Here is a 19,685-nt window from a genome sequence, read left to right on the forward strand (position 1 = left end):
GTGTTCCCACTCTGGCGCATCAACCACTTTCCCAGTCTCACTTAACATTTCATTCTGCTCCACTGAATCAGTAACAATAATCGATCCCAATCTGTTTTCACAGAATACATTCAACACAATTGGACTTCTTTTACAACTACCAATCAGAAACATTTAAAGGTCTGCGCTTTTGTTTTACTAATCAAAATTCAACAGACATAATTTTAAAGAATCATTATATAAAATTTATTGACCATTTCCAGACCTAAGCACATTTCAGTTGTTGTATTCCACTTTTAATAATACTTTTATACTATAAAACTTTATTCTTATTACATTGAGTTCAAATTCATAATCCCTAATGCATTCTCCTTTCTTATTGCCATGCTCATTTTATCAAAAGTACACAGGCACCACTATTACAATAACTGTACAGTATTAACGTGCATATTGTAACGTAGACAATATTAACCCAACTTTCACTGGGCAATGGATGGAAACTTCTTATTCAACAAAAAAATGCTTCACCAACAGCTGACTCGGTAATAATAATTAGTCAGATAAACAATGATTTGAAGCAAGAAGGCTGCGAGTGGAACGGCTAAGGATTTCCAGAGCGAAGGCATTTTACTACTACGGGTAAAGAGAGGCAAGAATGCGCAGGCATGCGACGTCAGCCAGTAGAGTGGAAAAAGTTTAAAAAGACTGCCGTATCCAGTGCGCAGTGGAGAGGATAGCAGAGTGATAGGGCTTTGGCTCAACGGGTTTAGGCCGTAACAGGACAAAGCGAGGTAGGTTTACCTGCATTAATTGCGGAAAAGAAGTATGTGTGTGATGCCGGTGTTCTGTGCTCAGTGTCAGATGTGGGAAGTCCTGGAGTCCCCCAGCCTCCCAGACAACCATATCTGCACTTGGTGTGACGAGCTGCAGCTCCTAAGGGAACTGGAGATGCAGCTCAATGACCTTTATCTGGTCAGGGAGAGTGAGGAGGTGATAGAGAGGAGTCACAGGCAGGAGGTCACTCCGTGATCACGGGAGGCAGACAAGTGGGTAGCAGTCAGGAGAAGGAAGGGGAAGAGTTAGGTACTACAGAGTACCCCTGTGGCTGTCCCCTGAACAATAAGTACTCCTGTTTGAGTACTGTTGGGGAGAACAGCCTACCTGGGGGAACAACAGTGGCCGTGCCTCTGACACAGAGTCCAGCCCTGTGGCTCAGAAGGGTAGGGAAAGGAAGAGAAAGGAAGTAGTGATAGGGGACTCTATAGTTAAGGGGTCAGACAGGCAATTCTGTTGTCACAGGACAGAAACTCGGATGGTAGTTTGCCTCCCAGGTGTCAGGGTCCGGGATGTTTCAGATCGCGCCCACGATATCCTGCAGTGGGAGGAAGAACAGCCAGAGGCCATAGTACATATTGGTACCAGTGACATAGTTAGGAAAAGGGAAGTGGTCCTGAAAACAGACTACAGTGAGTTAGGAAGGAAGTTGAGAAGCAGGATCGCAAAGGTGGTAACCTTGGGATTACTGCCTGTGCCAATGACAGTGAGTATAGGAATAGAATGAGGTGGAGGATAAATGTGTGGCTGAGAGATTGGAGTAGAGGGCAGGGAATCAGATTTCTGGTTCATTGGGACCTCTTTTGGGGCAGATGTGACCTGTACAAAAAGGACAGGTTGCACTTGAATCCCAGGAGGACCAATATCCTGGCAGGGAGGTTTGCTAAGGCTACTGGGGAAGAATTTAAACTAGAATTGTTCGGGGGTAGGAATTGAACTGAAGAGATTGGGCAAAGAGGCCGCTGGCTCACAAATAGAGAAAGCTTGTGCAAGGGAGGATAGGCAGGTGATAGAGAAGGAATGCGCTCAGACTGACGGTTTGAGATGTGTTTATTACACAATACACAAGGAGTATTGTGAACAAAGCAGATGAGTTTAGAGCATGGATCAGTACTTGCAGCTATGATGTGGTGGCCATTACAGAGACTTGGATGGCTCAGGGACAGGAATGGTTATTTCAAATGCCAGGTTTTAGATGTTTCAGAAAGAACAGGCACTGTTGATCAGATAGTGTCATGGCTACAGAAAAGGTGGAAGTCATGCAGGGATTGTCTACAGAGTCTCTGTGAGTGGAGATTAGGAACAGGAAGGGGTTAATAACTCTACTGGGTGTTTTTTCATAGGCCGCCCAATAGTAACAGGGATATTGAGGAGCAGATAGGGAAACAGATCCTGGTAAGGTGTAGTAATAACATAGTTGTCGTGATGGGAGATATTAATTTCCCAACTATTGATTGGCATCTCCCTAGAACAAGGGGTTTAGAGGAGGTGGAGTTTGTTAGATGTGTTCAGCAAGGTTTCTTGACACAATATGTAGATACGCCTACAAGAGGAGAGGCTGTACTTGATTTGGTATTGGGAAATGAAGCTGGTCAGGTGTCAGATCTCTCAGTGGGAGAGCATTTTGGAGATAGTGATCATAATTCTATCTCCTTTACAATAACATTGGAGGGAGATAGGAACAGACAAGTTAGGAAATCGTTTAATTCGAGTAAGGGGAATTATGAGGCTATCAGGTAGGAAATTGGAAGCTTAAATTGGGAACAGATATTCTCAGGGAAAGTTACGGAAGAAATGTGGCAAATGTTCAGGGGATATTTGTGAGGAGTTCTGCATAGGTACGTTCCAATGAGACAGGGAAGTTGTGGTAGGGTACAGGAATCGTGGTATACAAAGTCTATAGTAAATCTAGTCAAGAAGAAAAGAAAAGCTTACAAAATGTTCAGAGAGCTAAGTAATGTTAGGGATCTGAAAGATTATAAAGCTATAGGAAGGAGCTTAAGGAGGAAACTAGGAGAGCCAGAAGGGGCCATGAGAAGGCCTTGGCAAGCAGGATTAAGGAAAACCCCAAGGCATTCTACAAGTACAGCTGGCCCTCCTTATCCATGAATTTTGCATCCACGAATTCAACCAACCGCGAATTGCGAAAACCCAGAAGTGCTCTTCCAGCACTTGTTATTCGAGCATGTACAGACTTTTTGTTTCTTGTCATTATTCCCTAAACAATGCAGTATAGCAACCAGTTTACATAGCATTTACATTGTATTAGGTATTATAAGTAATCTAGAGATGATTTAAAGTATACGGGAGGATGTGCCTGGGTTATGGTGCATCAGGATCAAAAAATATCGGAAGTTCTCTCACTAAGTAAGTTGGAACAGGTACATCCGGTATTATTAAGTGTCAGTTAGTCAAACGTTTGTCTTAGTATATAGCATATATTTTACCTTTCTATGCATATAAAACACTTAAGGACGTATGTTTCAGTGTCAGTCTCAGGAAATGTTCCCGAGTTTGATCCTGTGACAGATCGCTATCGAGTGCACTCTCCATCGTGGCCGGTTGATGTGGAGGATCAAAAACTCAAAACCCCAAAACCCAATAATTAAACCACTGCACTGCTTAGTAATAATTGCAGCTTTCATCGGGGCAGGACCTTTCTCACTTTATCCTTTAAAACTGTTCCGATTGTTGACCGGAGTAGCCTAATGCTTTTCCAATGACCGATGGCGTTTCACCCCTTTCCTATTGCTTTATTTCCACTTTATTTTCAATCGTGATCATGATTACTTTCGTGAACAGAAACACTGCGCATTCAGAGCTCTGGTGCCGGGTCCTAATGTCCACCACACTGAGACAGGTTAAATAAGGTCTGGGGTTCCGCTGGGTCCTAAGGTCCACTGGATTGAGACAGGTTGAATAAGGGACTTGAGCATCTGCGAATTTTGGTATCCGCGAGGAGTCCCAGAACCAATCCCTCGCAGATGAGAAGGGCCGACTGTATGTGAAGAGCAAGAGGATAAGACGTGAAAGAATAGGACCTATAAAGTGTGACAGTAGGAAAGTGTGTATGGAACTGGAGGAAATAGCAGAGGTACTTGATAAATACTTTGCTTCAGTATTCACTATGGTAAAGAATCTTGGGTGATTGTACAGATGACTTGCAGCAGACTAAAAAGTTTGAGCATATAACTATTAAGAAAGCGGATGTGAAGAGCTTTTGGAAAGCATCCAAGTTGGATAAGTCGCCGGGACCAGATGAGATGTACCCCAGGCTACTGTGGGAGGCAAGAGAGGAGATTGCTGAGCCTCTGGTGATGATCTTTGCATCATCAATTGGGACGGGAGAGGTTCCAGAGGATTGGAGGGTTGCAGATGTTGTTCCGTTATTCAAGAAAGGGAGTAGAGATAGCCCAGGAAATTATAGACCAGTGAGTCTTACTTCAGTGGTTGGTAAGATGATGGAGAAGATCTCAAGGGGCAGGATTTATGAACATCTGGAGAGGTGTAACATGATTAGGAATAGTCAGCATGGCTTTATCAAGGGCAGGTCATGCCTTATGAGCCTGATTAAATTTTTTGAGGATGTGACTAAACACACTGATGAAGGAAGAACAGTAAAAGTAGTGTATATGGATTTCAGCAAGCCATTTGACAAGGTAACCCCATGCAAGGCTGATTGAGAAAGTAAGGAGGCATGTGATCCAATGGGACATTGCTTTCTGGATCCAGAACTGGATTGCCCGCAGAAGGCAGAATGGTTGAGCTGGGTCATATTCTGCATGGAGTTCGGTGACCAGTGGTGTGGCTCAGGGATCTGTTCTACTCTTCGTGATTTTTATAAATGACCTGGATAAGGAAGTGGAGGGATGGGTTAGTAAATTTGCTGATGACACAAAGGTTGGAGATGTTGTGGATAGTGTGGAGGGCTGTCAGAGGTTACAATGGGACATTGATAGGATGCAAAACTGGGCTGAGAAGTAGCAGATGCAGTTCAACCCAGATTAGTGTGAAGTGGTTCATTTTGGTAGGTCAAATATGATGGCAGAATATAGTATTAATGGTAAGACTCTTGGCAGAGTGAAGGTTTAGAGGGATCTTGGGGTCCAAGTCCACAGGACTCTCAAAGCAGCTGCGCAGGTTGACTCTGTGGTTAAGAAGGCATATGGTGCATTGGCCTTCATCAATAGCGGAACTGAATTTAGGAGCCGAGAGGTAATGTTGCAGCTATACAGGACCCTGGTCAGACCCCACTTGGAGTACTGTGCTCATTTCTGGTCGCCTCACTACAGGAAAGACGTGGAAACCATAGAAAGGGTGCAGAGGAGATTTACAAGGATGTTGCCTGGATTGGGGAGCATTCCTTATGAGAATAGGTTGAGTGAACTCGGCCTTTTCTTCTTGGAGCAACAGAGGATGAGAGGTCAACTGATAAAAGTTGTATAAGGTGATGAGAGGTGTTGATCGTGTGGATAGTCAGAGGCTTTTTCCCAGGGCTGAAATGGTTGCCACAAGAGGACACAGCTTTAAGGTGCTGGGGAGTAGGTACAGTGGAGATGTCAGGGATAAGTTTTTACTCAGAGAGTGGTGAGTGCGTGGAATGGGCTGCCAGCAACGGTGGTGGAGGCGAATACAATAGGGTCTTTTAAGAGACTTTTGGATGGGTACATGGAGCTTAGAAAAATAATAGGCTATGGGTAAGCCTAGTAATTTCTAAGGTAGGGACATGTTCACCAGAACTTCGTGGGCTGAAGGGCCTGTATGGTGCCGTAGGCTTTCTATGTTTCTATATTTGCAAATCATTCAAGCTAGTCCGGAGAAATGTACCAGTATTCCACATTCCAAATTTCACTTTTCAATACAACCTTTGATGATGAAATACTGGGCATCCTTAATAAGTATTTTCGTCCTCCATGCCATTCAACATGAAAAACATATGTTATTGAGTCCAAGTATTCTACATAATTTTTTTTGGATATTACCAACCCCAAAATAAACATACCAATATTAGGTGGGCTGCCATAATTGATTGGTGGCTCAGGAGGTCTTCCACGATGCAATGCTGCAAGTGCTGATCCTTTCCATACCACGTGCTTGCAACCTTCATATTTAAATTAAAAAGAAATCCAGAATTAGCAAATGAATTTGTTTTGAAATTAGGAATATATATTGGAATATTGCTTCACCAATGAACTTCTCGTACTTTTGTTTGTTCGAAGCAAAGACTGCTTTCCTGCTCCCAGTAATGAACGGACTCCTGGGACACTCTGTGGAATTTCTTTTTCTAGGAGAGGTCCAAGTCGCTGACATATCTGAAGGAGGTGATCTGGAGCTATGTGCCTATGTGTTTTCACCTTTTTACACACACACACAGAAAAAACATAAGAAATAATTAAATTCCTGAATTCACAAACAATAAAAGACAGCTTATTCATGCAAACATGAGAAAATCTGCAGATGCTGGAAATTCAAGCAACACACACAAAAAATGCTGGTGGAACGCAGCAGGCCAGGCAGCATCTATAGGGAGAAGCGCTGTCGACGTTTCGGGCCGAGAAACCTGATGGCATGAACATTGACTTCTCTACCTTCCGTTAATACATCTCCTCCCCTTCTTACCCCTTCCCTGATATATTTAGTTTCTTTCCCCCCCTCCTTTTTTTTTCTCTCTTTCTGCTCATCACTCTGCCTGTTCTCCATCTCCCTCTGGTGCTCCCCTCTCCCTTTCTTTCTCCCTCGGCCTCCTGTCCCATGATCCTTTCCCTTCTCTAGCTTTGTATCCCTTTTGCCGATCTAGCTGTCTAGCTCTCAGCTTCACCCCACCCCCTCCGGTCTTCTCCTATCATTTCGCATTTTCCCCTCCCCCTCCTACTTTCAAATCTCTTACTATCTTTCCCGACAAAGGGTCTCGGCCCAAAACGTCAACAGCGCTTCTCCCTATAGATGCTGCCTGGCCTGCTGCATTCCAACAGCATTTTTTGTATGTGCAGCTTATTCATGATCAATTTCCACTTCCTTTGCATTAGTTCACAGTTCAAAAGCCAGAACCATACTTCTTTTGTGGAACTGCTGAGTCATCTACACAAACATCATATGCATAATTATCCCCTCAGCTCAAGAAGCAACCCAAGCAAAAATCTTTTCTTTGCTCATTGGACTGCACTCTAAATTTGGTTAGATAGAGTAGCAGTTCAAAGAAAGCAGTTATCACTATTATCATGAATCCTCTTTGCGACAGAACAAAATCTGTATTATCGCAGAAATAGTTCGGTACAACTTGCATGCTCAAGCATTTATGGCATAATAATATTAACTCTCAGCTCCATCACTGCTTCTCATGAAAATGTAGCAAACAGATATAAGGCTTCCTGGAAACATTAAACAAAAATAACAGAGTTATTTTATTTTTAACCCTTCTACACCTTTGGTGCAATTTATAACTTTTTTTACTTTTTACTTGAGGAGTTTAGCACTTACTTGTGCTCCTTTGTTAAGTATCAATTGTCGTAACTCAACTATTGCATGTGGTTGTATTTAGAGTGACAAAAGCAACAAAACTTTATGATAAAGTATGATGATCTAATTCATCAATATTGCAAATATGGATAACCTGATAAACAGTCAAAAGGTCCCTAAAATATTTTCATTGCTCCACTTGAATGAATGGAACCCATTTTCACATTTGATGGAAAACAGGTAAATGGTCAGATTAAACTGACTCCTGCTAAGATTCCAAGACCTAGCACTCCAATAGACCTTACAGGTTTGATGGTCTGGTCTTTATCTACATAGTCCTGCAGTGCAGCTTGCAGAAGGTATCAGTCTCAAGGAGTACACAGATATCTTAGGATTGAACACTTCAGCCATTTCACTGCAAGGCCAAGCAAAAGCTTCAGTTTTAGAAGCTGATAGCATTCAATATTCAATAACATTGTGGCTGAAATAAACTCAACTTTCCATTCTCATTTAACCAAGTACCCCTTCATCCTTCTCATCAAGAATCTATAATAATGGTCCATCACCCTTTAAAAGCAAAAGAAATTGCAAAGATTCAGTTGAACTCCTAAGTGATCCCATATTTTTAAACACTGACTTCTTGGTTTTGAGCTCTCCCACGTGGAAACACCTCTTCACTTCCATCCTGTCAGGACCATCAGAATCTCAGGAAACTATAATCATGGGGTTCATGCGGACTATGGTTTATTTTCCATCTAAACCTACCAGTATTTGTTACTTCAGTTTATGGCAATTGACAATGCTAAAGCATGCATACCCCTGTTGAACCAGGCAGTAGGGGTAGGCATCCAATTGTCAAATAACAGTAAGATTTCAACATGTAAAGCACAGATCAAAACTGATGCTACGTATATCAGGAAAAGGACTATGTACTACAATATCTGGATGGTTACCTTTTTGTTTCTGTCCATGTTAATTATCCAATTCAAATTAACCGCTTCACTACACCCTGCTACTCAATAACTTAACAGATGGGAAAGAAAAACAACTGGTTACTCTGGCAAGGACTCCTAAAATCTATTTCCAAATCTATTCCAAGGAGGGAGATCCTTTGCAACACCTACAGAGTCTTAATAAACAATTACAGTGCCACAAAACCAGGGAAGGAAAAACAAAGGGCAATTACTTTCAGTCAGGTGTTGGAACAACACACACAAAATCTAGCAGGCCATTTGCAGTTTGGAAGAGTTTCAGTTTTGAAAGACCGAAAAATAGTTTCATTTCAGCATGGTGTTCAGGCAGGAGATTTTCCTGAAAACAATCTTTTAAAAATACCCAGCTAATGTTTTCCCAAACTATCAGTAAGTCAAATAATACAAAACGGCTAAGAGAAAAAAAATCCACAATTTGCACCCACTTTCACACTGCCTTGCTTGAATATCAAGCAAGTGAATATATAATTACACAGTAGCAGAGGAGACCATTTAGCCCTTTGAGCCTGTTACACTTTTCAATAAGATCACAGCTATTCCAAATCTAAAAAATAAACAACTAAAACAAATCATGAATTAACACAGAAGTCACAAATTAGGACATTACATTGAAAACAACGAATGAAATTATCAGTATATGTTCTCCCATTAAATGCTAATATAAAATGGAGTATACATCATCTAAAGATGATGTTGACTCATTACACTGAAGGCGGAATTGGTTTGAATAAACAGCTTAAAGAGAAAAAATATTAACAGTGGTATATAAGAATATAAGCCCAAATGGGGAGTTCATACTGACATATAAATAGACTTCATTTATACTTAATTTTCAATTATTCTAAAATGCATTTATCCAAACATGTCTTGTGCTGGTTACATAGCATATTCTGAGATTTTATTCATTAAAAAGAACCTTAATGCATAATTAGGAAAATGTTTTATTATTTTTGTGGTGCATTTTTTTTCATATTCTGTATTTAGCCCAAGGTAAAATGATCCTATAACTTGGCTGTATCAGCACATCTCAGGTGCTTTCCTCCAAATATATTGCTAATGAAATATCACCAATGCACTGTTTTTTAATGTAAAAGCAAAAATATTTGAGTGTTGTTTCTGTAAAAATTATCTTTAAAATTAGCAAATAAAGCAATTCATCTATTTTCCAAGCAAGACAGTGAAATGATGAGCATGCAGCTCCCACCAATAGCTTTATGACATTTAAAAAAAACTCATTATAGTTTATTAACTCCAGCAATAAATATTAGATCACCAGTCGGCATAAAAGATATTATGTTCTTTAAAATAGTTACACATTTGTGATTAATTAGATATCTTTTTAAACATCATCCAGCTGCTCAATCAATGAATCCTGAAAATATTAGTCTCCTAAATTTTCTAAGAATTACTTGCACAGGAAGATGGATCTCCAGAACATTGTAGGCCATCTGGAGCTGTCACCACTCAAGATATACTGGTGGTCAGTAAACTGACACAAAATTGACTAAAAATGATTTCCTACTGGCAATCAAGAGCAAGTGAAATGTGTGTGCTACAACGAGACAGAACCAAGTGGTGATTTAGCAGCACTTGGCGCAAGGAGAAAGACTTCAGTATATATTTTTAGAAAAATCAGACTAACACCCCATCATAATTTAAAGTTGTAAGATGCACAAACCACCTGCACAAGAGATGAAACTTAGACACCCATGTGCCAGAAGAATTAATAGGGAACTCCATTTTCTCCCTTTTCCACACATTTATTAACAGGGCTCAGTCAGTGGTACTACCACAATAAAAATCTAGGGCTATAGACAAGTTGCATCTTTGAGGAATGTTTATGACGGGACACCATCTAGAATGTCAGAATTTTATGCTTATCTTGCAAAACTAATATCAAATGTTAAAAGTGTTAAAAGCTGCAAGGAAGCTTTTTGTGATTAATTTCTTAGTAGATGTCCAAGAGGTGTCTGCGCAAATTTATAATACAATAATATTTAAAATTAAACTAAGTGTGACAAGAGATCACAGGTCAAAGACAAGTAGAAAGACAAACTTCAGATTGATATCTGGTTCCTTCACTGAGTTTGAAGAGAGAATTGTAATGTCACTTCAGAAACTGATAGAAATATGGCCAAAGGGATAGCAATTTTCCCACATTTCCAAGTCAAATTAAAAATAATGTAGGAATAGCTGCCAAATTATGAGAGAAAATATCTTTTATTTCTTATAAATGAGTGTCAATTTTACACAAGTAAAAATATGACAAATGTTAAGAGTTAAGTGAAGTTATTCTACATTGAACCAAAATACTATTTCTAACAGCTTTTAGCTGATGTCAGGAATAACTTGTTATAGGATGTTTTTAAAACCAATTTGTCCATCCATATCATTTGTTTCAATTCTTCCAAAACCTTTAGAAACTTCATGACTCAGAAGTAGGTTATGCAGGGGAAATATTTTGAAATTTCCCTAAAATATTATAAATTCCTATCCAAAAACCTTATGGAAGTTTACAATACACTATTGCTGTCAAATAGAACAGCTGTATACAAACTGTCATAAGTTCAACAATCAAAGGAATAACATTTCATAAATTATTCCATGCAATTTCTGCATTGATGTCAACAAAAATTAAACAAAATTAGCAAATAGCAAAAATTATGCGCATTATAATTGGGCCACATTGAATTGTCTGAGAATTAATAATTAATAACTAAATTTACTGGTTAGTCTACCTCCTTCAACTATGTTACTAAAGTAATTTAGTTTTACAATTCTGTAAAATTATGCAAAGTGATTTGATACAGAGGTTACATAAGTTTAGAAATTTGCAGATAATTACTTTAGATACAACAAAAATCTCAAAGCATTTTGCTTTATGAAAAATGACTACCATCAAAAAATTAAAAGAATTAATATTTCACAGGTATAGGCAAACTCAATTACTCTTTCGAAAACATTATCAGTTTGTAAGATACATAAATTGCATCCTATTAAACATTTACATCTGAAACTTACTTTCCAAATTATAACAAAATGAAATTAGCAAGGAAAAATTAACAAATTATTGTAATTTTTGGTATAAATATGATCATTCATCTCATTACAATTATATGTGGTTCCAAATTAGTGCATAAATTCTAAAAAAAAGGATTAATAAATTATCCCTAGAATTACTTTACTTGACCCTCTCTAAATTTAGATAAAATCAAACATGTAGGTTATGACTCTATTGTAGCAATACAGACAGACCATTATCCACGAATCTCAAAATTTGTATTTTGTTGAAACTGTACATCAGCTGTTTTCCCAAGCTCTTCTCATAGATCTAGTTTAAAAAGTTTTCCTGTTTGCAAACCAAATTTTATCAAGGGAAAAATATAATAAAGTCTTGTAAGTTCACAAAAACAAAAAACAAATCAAAAGAAATTGTTAGATATTTAGTAATAGGTCTGCTCTGGTAGCATAACGACAGGAACCTTTGTTAAACATGTTTTCAATATACCCTGTTTGAAATTCTAACTTGTGCACCTCTTTAACTAATATTCATAAATAATGATGCTGATGTTTGCAATATTCCACTTTATTGCAATGTATAAAATAAACATTCTACAATTGACCAAGGTGCAACTGTGGAACTAGGCATTTAATTTCAAAAGATCAAGATTAGATTTTTGTTTTGAAAATACTGAAGATTTTTACCACTGAATTAGCAATATGTGGAAACAGTCTTCAAAAATCTGAACTAACTTCAATAACTGGTAACAAAATCATTTATATGCTTCTAGTAAAAGAAAATCAATGGTTTTTGAAACTTAGTGAGCTGCAGTAACTTTGTAAGAACAAAGTAGCTCAAAGTTCTGTGGCCAGATTTCCATTTTGCCGTACAATGACTCTTGTTCCTCTTTCCCAGTCAAGCTGTACTGTTTGCCATTTTATATTAATTAAGGACCCATTAAAAATTTGCAAATCTGTTCACATGCTCAGATCTGCAAAGTCTAGCTTTTACTGGACTATTTTATGCCAAGGATTTAAAAGTTGTTGGTTTACAAATTACACTTTTAAATAAAATATTTATATTCATCTCGAAAACTCTAAATGTAAAATCCAGCGCAGACATTCCAATAAAGTCAACAAGCTCCTCCATCCTTGCCATAGTAACAGCTGGTCTCGGAGTGTGATACAAATGCACAGAATGATCCATCCTATCTCTTGTCTAAAACTACTTTGCATAACACATCTGATCTTAACTTGGTTTGATTCTTTAATTCTAAAATGAAACATGCCACCAAACACAGTATTTCAGTTTGTCTTTTAAGTTGTAGCACTGCAATTACTTTTAAATAAAACATCAGACTTTCCTCCTCTTCTCCTATTCAATAATCTCACAGCTTTAAGAAATAAAATAGCTTACCCACCCGTTTCTACAAAATCAAAATGTTGTTTTGATTTGTTTGTGTGCAAATCTATAAATGAACTAGAGAAGCTTTAGACCAATCAGCGTTGCCAAGCTGCATTAGTGCTGGGAGTGTAGAATCAAAGCGCCTCCTTTTCTCACTGCTGCCTTCTCACCACAGTGAGCGCTCGCGTCACTCACGCAACCCTGCTCCTGCACAATAATCATGACGTATCTTTATTTCAACTATAGTTTAAACTAAATATTTTTTCTGGTAATCGTAATTTTAACACAAATTTTCAAACTAATTCCCAATCATCTCTCACGCACTACTATCTATTGCTTTTCCTTACTAAAGCTTTGTTTTGGATGGGGCTAATCGGGTTTTCCTGGTAAAATTTTTGCGGGAGATTCAATTTTTCCTCTCTGAAAGTTTTCTCTGTGATATGAATCTCTCACCAAATTTTCGTAGGTCCTGGGATGCTCCTTGCCCTTCCAGTCAATTCTTTTCGGCAGCAGCTGGAAGAAAAAACCCTGGTTACAATCATCAAAATTCGCCCAAAATCCATGTCTAGCATCTTTTTCTTAAAATATTAAAAGACGATCCAGTTTTAAATCAGAACCTTAAGTCCTCTGCAGAGTTAGAATGCGAGCTGAATGCAGCCTACCTGCTTCTCCTCCACTTCGCGTATCAGGACCTGAAAGAGCATATAAAGCCGTTTATTGTACAGAAAAATCTTCCTCAAAACATTACCGAATTCCAAAATGTAGATTTACTCACCTCGGTCGCCTCCTGACAGGGTCCGGATGCCAAAAATTTGGCTATTAGGAAGTACAATTCTATTGAAATAATAAGACAGTGTTCAGTCATCAGATGCCCGATGGTGGATGTAAATTTAGAAATAACCCACATAATCCTTCTTGTTTCATGTGTTTACTCACCAGATTCCAATTCATAGATTGGTTTAATATCTGCAGGCATGTTTTGGGGTGATTTTTTAGTGTTAGACGGTGAGGGAACCGATGTAATCAGCCAGTCTGTGCGTGAGTGTTTACTCTACAGGAAGAGTCTCCTCCATTCACCCACATAGAGAGAGAGGGGCAAGCGCCGCCACCAGAGCGGCTCCTTCCGCACCGAAAACAGAGTCCGCAGCAGACAGCGGCCAATATTTAGCAAAAATGCAACCGAATCCTACCCCGCTGGCCACAGCATCCCCGCCATTACTGGAAAAGGTCACACTGGGCACCCGGCCCCCGGTGCGCGCTGGACGTGGAAGGAGGAAAGGGTTCGGGTTTTTTTTGTGGCGGCGGTGGTTGTCGATTTTTTTGTGAGCTAGTTCCGGCGGATGGATCTGACGCATGGCTCGGGCCGGGGGTGAGGTGACATTACGCTGAGTATCGGGAATGAGCGCAGCAACAATGTAGCGGCCGAGGGGAAGGAAATGTAGCGCGAGAGAGACACACACTCATACGGATCCTGCGCTCCGGAGGCCGCCTGCCTGCCCGCCCGCCCGCTCGCTCCACTCCAGACCCCAGCACACTAGGCGTCCCCTTCTTACCATCTCCCTTGATAGCAATCAATTACCACATGCAATTCGCTTAAACTTTTTTTTAAAAAAAATAATACGCCTGAGAATTCGTTTTGGGCCGTGGCAAACCGAAAGTTGCCCTGAAGACTCTGGAGAGGGGGAAGAAAAATAATATATTTTTTTTGGAAATTACAAGAATTCATGATCTCGCCACCAAATATTCCTTCGGTTCGAGCAGGCCTTCAGAACTGCTTGGTACTGGTAACTGAAGCGACCGTTTATATAGTGAAATCAAGGTTTATGGGTGGATGGCGTATATGTTATTTCCATTGTTGCAAGTGAAACAAAATTGCTAATTGTGCCTTAATTTTCTTTTTATATTTATTAGCGATTTTGAAATAATCACGTGCAAGGTCTTTGGTTTTTAAATGTTTTTTTCTGAAGGCATGTGGAAAGCTAGCTGTGAATCTGTTGTTCTATGAGTACATCGTATAAAAGTAGAATTTCAAGATAGATTTCTTTTAAGTTATATTAAATCATGATTAGTTTAATTAAGCTTTAATTTTGTGCTGTAATGTAATTAAAGTACTTTTAGGCTGGTCTGATTCTTCGTTGTGTAGTGATAAGCTTATATCTTTTACATATGCATGTATAATTTGGGTAAGAAAATAGCATTAAAATTAATATAATTATAAATACCTATGTATTTATGCTGTAATAGTTGAATAAATGACAGCGATTTGCCTAACTTCATGAGGTATATAAATTTTGATGAAAAGTGGCTTCAGTATTGCACTTTCTGACCATTGCTGGGTCAGTAAATTTTTTAGAGGGCAGTTTAACTAAATATTAAACTAACATAAAAATCGCATGCTATTATGGTTAAGTATTTGTTTGGTTTCACAGCTGTTGCCCCTGCAAACAATAATGTTAAATATTCCAGTCAATATTTGTATGTTTTCCCTCTTAAAATATTCGCCATTTTTTGGAGTGTGCTTTCATATTGTTGCTACAATAAGCAACCTTAGCAGAGTAGTTAACTTGCAATACCTCTGGAAGTAAAAGATGGAGATCATTATTAGCATTGAATTAGAGAAGTTCAGTCCACTGCCATCAGTTGCAAAGTCCTACTTAAAAAGTTACCCTTTTCCACCATAGAAGACTGTCATGCTCAAAGTAAGTTACACACAACCTCATTATGCTGTTGTTAGTTCTCTGTTAAAGGACAGACTGGTATGAAAAATATTGTAGTAAATTATGACATGCACAAATAGTAAATCTTACTTTACATTTGGGGAAGATAATATTTAATGGTAACAGTATATTTTATTATGCCTGACATTGTTTGAGATTTTTTTCTGCTATTAAAACATTCATTTATGCAATTTATGCTTGTTTTTGTGTTAAGTTTGTTATTATGTTAAAGTTATTGAAGTTTCATTATTCCTAATCTGTTCTCGGAGACCAAAATTAATTTTATTGGTGCCAGGGATATTTTGCCATGGCCATGTCTAGTATGGGTTCATATTTGTAGTAGTGTATAGATTGTGAATTTGTATTCAAACATGAGCATATGTAAAGTGAAACTCAGGAACTGATGGGGAACAATGTACCTTTGCATGTTTATAAATTCTGATTAGAGGCTTGTAAAATTAGTTTAGTCTTTCTAGGCAAGCATAATTTAATTCGGGTTATACTAGGTCTTGTTATCTTGAACATGACATTCATGTCAGCATTGTTACATTTCTTTAGTCATAAGAGGAAGGAAAAAAATTAGGGCCATGCTCTTTCAGATGACAGCCCATGTCAACTCCTAACTTGCAAAACGAAAGCTCTAAGTAGCTAGCAGTAAAATGGTAGCTTTACTGGTGGTAAAGAGGTACCCTCCCTCCCCCCAATCAAGGCAAGGATATTGCAACATTAGCTTAAGTTTGAGCTCCTGATTGTAAGATGAGGTGAGTTATTAGCCAATGAAACATGCAGTCATGATGTGGATCGAATTTTCATCGGATAATATTGCAGTGTGGTTACCTGTAGCCTCTGATACCCGATATAAGTGTTCATGATGCAAGATATTTTAAAGCTAGGCTTAATTGTTTACTTGATTGGCTTTCAGCTGTGTTTCTTAAAAAAACATTTCGAAGTGGGGACATTGGCAAGTGTTTACATAGTTAACTCATCCTTTCACCCAGAAAAGCTATTCGATTGCTATTGCTGTATTATTGTCTTGGCTGAAGTAACCAGGTCCAACCTTAAGTGAGATGTCAGAAGCACAGATTCTGCTTACAGTTTTCTATTCCTAGCCCAATGGGAGGATTCAAAATACATTGACATCTTACATGAATAGTTCTACCCTCCTGTTGCAGCACATTAAAGGAACATTCCTTTGAGCCTGCTGAATCCTGTTTACTTGGCTTTACACTCATACTGATGAAGTGGCAAATCGGATAGTCTCTTCCGTTTTGTTTTTGATATTCTCTATGTGATGTAGTTCTAGTACCAAAATTGGTAGCAGCATTCAGACTGCCCAGTAATTTGAGAAAGCAACAGCCGTGTGAGAGGGAAAATTTAAAAATAAACTTTTCTATTGGATTACTGAAAAGTTGCTTTTGCCATACAGTGACCTTCTGCACTTGAAGGAGAACACAGTTTATGATCACTGGAACTTGGAGGTCATTTTTTTTTGTCACCATTAATGAGTGTTGTTGAAGTATATATGAAGTGGTAAGGAGTCGATTAGTTAATGCAGAGTAATGTGTACTTAGATCTCATTTAATTCAATCATTCAGGTTTATTTTGCTTTGACCACTTTTTATGTAAAAAAAAATTGAAGATTTCTTATTTATCAAGATTTAATAATGAAAGTAGTAAAACTTGTTAATAAATTATAGGAAGGAGGGTGAACATAAGTTTTTTTCTGACAAGTAAAAATTTATTTTGCATAATTCAAAATGGAAATAGTGTTTTATGAACAGTTCTTAAAAGCTGATGGCAGATTATGAAAACAGGGAGCAAGTGCTAAATATCTATGATCTTATTTTGCCTTTCAAGGTGACCACATTGTTACAGAACGCTCTGAACAGTGAAGAAGAAATGTTTCTGTACTGTTAGTTGTTAATTTGCTATAAAATGTGCCCAGAGATGCATGCTGATTTAAAATTTTGACCTTTATGCAGTGTAGCCATAATAAAATCCAGCATAAATAAAATACAGGGAAAATCATTGTCTTGAGCAAGCCCATGGGGGCAAAAGTAAGTTGTTTTCATTCCAGTTCTGTGGTGCTGAGGTAACCGAGTCAGAAGAATCTGAATCAGTTTCATTATCAATGAGTTATGTCATGAGATTAGTTTTGCAGCAGCAGTACAGTGCAAGATGTGGAAATTGCTATGATATAACATAAATAGTGCAAAAGACAAATAATAAATGGACCATTCAGAAATCAGAAAGAGAGAAATTTGGATTAAAATCTCCCACCTCCTCAATGACAGTAAAATGAAGAGGGTTTCTTCAGGATGGTGAGGATCTTTAATGACAAATGCTGCTGCCTTTCTGCACTGCCTCCTGAATGTGTTCTTGGTGGTGGGGAAGGTTGGGCCCAGGATGGAACAGGCTGAATCTGCAATTCTGTGCATTGAAAGCTGCATTCCTGTATACTGGCTGTGATGCAAACTGTCCATAAACCTGCCACAAATTCTACAGAAGGTTCCAGATGGGATAAGTGTTGATAGGTTATGCAGTCTCAGTGGGCTCCTGTATGCTCTTGACAAGGGTATTTGAGATTCTTAGTGCCAGCTCAATTCCTATTCCATGTTGCCTGACCATATACCAGGCATTCTTTCAAGTCTGGTGAATGTTACACTTTTCATTCTAGAATCATTTTTTCCATTCATCACTTGCTGTGATGGAGTTTGGAAGAGAGTGCCTGTTTCAGAACAATGGTATCTACATCAATGGTATACACTCTACTTCAAGCATTTTCTTTTTAAAGGGCATTTATGGATGAGTACCTTATTTCCCCTAGCACCAGGAAAATTGCATAAATATTTTTAAAGTTTTCAAACCACAAGCAGCTGTTGTGCTGTCAGGAATGTCCAACAAATCTCCATTAGGTCAGAAGAAGACAGAGAAACTTTGGCAAATTTCTTAGAAGTGACTAAGCAAATACAATGTTAATGGTTCAGTTACCCAAAATTTAAATGGTATGTGTTCAGATAAAGAAAGGGAGCACCAAATTGCTAAATTCCTTGAAGATTAGTTAGTGTCTCACAGCCAAAGTGGGATTGCAGGGAAGTAATTTCTAGTCTTGGTTTAAGAGGCTAAAGCTAAAAAAATGAATAATATGTCCTGATGAAGGGTCTCAGCCTGAAGTATTACCTCTTTATTCCTTTCCATAGATGTTACCTGACCTGCTGAGTTCCTCCAGCATCTTGTGTGTGTTACTTTGAGTTTTCAGCATCTGCAGAATCTTCTGTTTATTGGTGGCATGGCCATTTTGTTTTTAATTTGGTGATAAAAATTCACTTAGATTTATCACAGTTTTGAACAGGGGCAAAGAAAGGATTTGTGTCTTAAATTGGGATGTTGTTCAATTTAACTAGACAAGGTGATCTGGTAAAAGTGGTTTGGAAACAACTCCTTGAAGGAAAACCAGACAATGAATAACGAAAGGCTTTGAGAGTTCAGAGTGAACATTTTTCCACACAGAAAGAAATCTTATGTGAGTAAGGATATATTCTGGAGAAAGTAAATTAAAATAGATATATTAAGAAAGCTGAGAAAATATATTAACAAAATAGTTGGTTTTGAAGAAAATTCAAAGTTATTTTGTATGTACATAAAAAGCAAGATAATAACTAAGGGAAAAGGAGTGCCTATTAAGGACTAAAAAAGTAATCATGGGAGAATGTAAATGATATTCGTAATAAATAGTTTGTAACTGTACTCTTGAGATGCTGCCAATGTTGCATTTCAGCACAATTTGAAATATTGGATGGCATAAGCTTTGTAGTGGAGAAAGCATGAAGGGGCCTGGCATTGAAAGTGAGGAATAGTTAGCCCTGGGTGAAATGTATCCCAAACTCTTCAAAGAAGCAAGCAAGAGAAGACGTAGCAGAGATTTTCAGCACAATTGGCAGAGGACTGTTGTTTAAAAAGGAAGAATAAGATAATGTGAATATTTGCTAGTCTTGTTAACTCCAGTAGCTATATCTTTTGAACCAATCTCAAAGGGCAGTATAAAGCTATATTTAGAAAGGAAGAGGTTAATCAAGAATAGTCAATATGGATTTTTACGAGCAATTCCTCTCTCCACCCCCCCCCCCTCCCCGACAAGCCAAAAATAATTTTTTGGGGGGAGGCGATTAGCAGGGTTGATGAGGATAATGTATATGGTATAGTCAAAATGGGCTTTTCACCGGAGCCCATGTGACAGACTTATCAAAACATAAAAGACTATGGTGTCCAGTGAAGAGGAGCAAAAGCGATGTGACACCAGCT

General features: G+C 38.4%; 1 protein-coding gene across 3 annotated transcripts in view; it reads right to left on the reverse strand.

Annotated features, from left to right (window-relative positions):
- phip (pleckstrin homology domain interacting protein) overlaps positions 1-15,542 on the reverse strand; it is a 178,013-nt gene extending 162,471 nt beyond the window's left edge. For all 3 annotated transcript variants that reach the window (XM_059982360.1, XM_059982361.1, XM_059982358.1), the window contains exons 1-6: positions 13,603-15,542; positions 13,442-13,500; positions 13,329-13,358; positions 13,120-13,179; positions 6,017-6,167; positions 5,816-5,914 (exon numbers count right to left, since the gene is read on the reverse strand). In XM_059982360.1, coding sequence (XP_059838343.1) covers positions 5,816-5,914; positions 6,017-6,167; positions 13,120-13,179; positions 13,329-13,358; positions 13,442-13,500; positions 13,603-13,642 — 439 coding nt within the window. In that variant the 5' untranslated portion in view covers positions 13,643-15,542. The remainder of the gene's footprint in view (positions 1-5,815; positions 5,915-6,016; positions 6,168-13,119; positions 13,180-13,328; positions 13,359-13,441; positions 13,501-13,602) is intronic.
- Between the last annotated feature and the right edge of the window lie 4,143 nt (positions 15,543-19,685).

The sequence above is a fragment of the Hypanus sabinus genome, chromosome 10 (assembly GCF_030144855.1).
Source record: "Hypanus sabinus isolate sHypSab1 chromosome 10, sHypSab1.hap1, whole genome shotgun sequence".
NCBI lineage: Eukaryota > Metazoa > Chordata > Chondrichthyes > Myliobatiformes > Dasyatidae > Hypanus > Hypanus sabinus.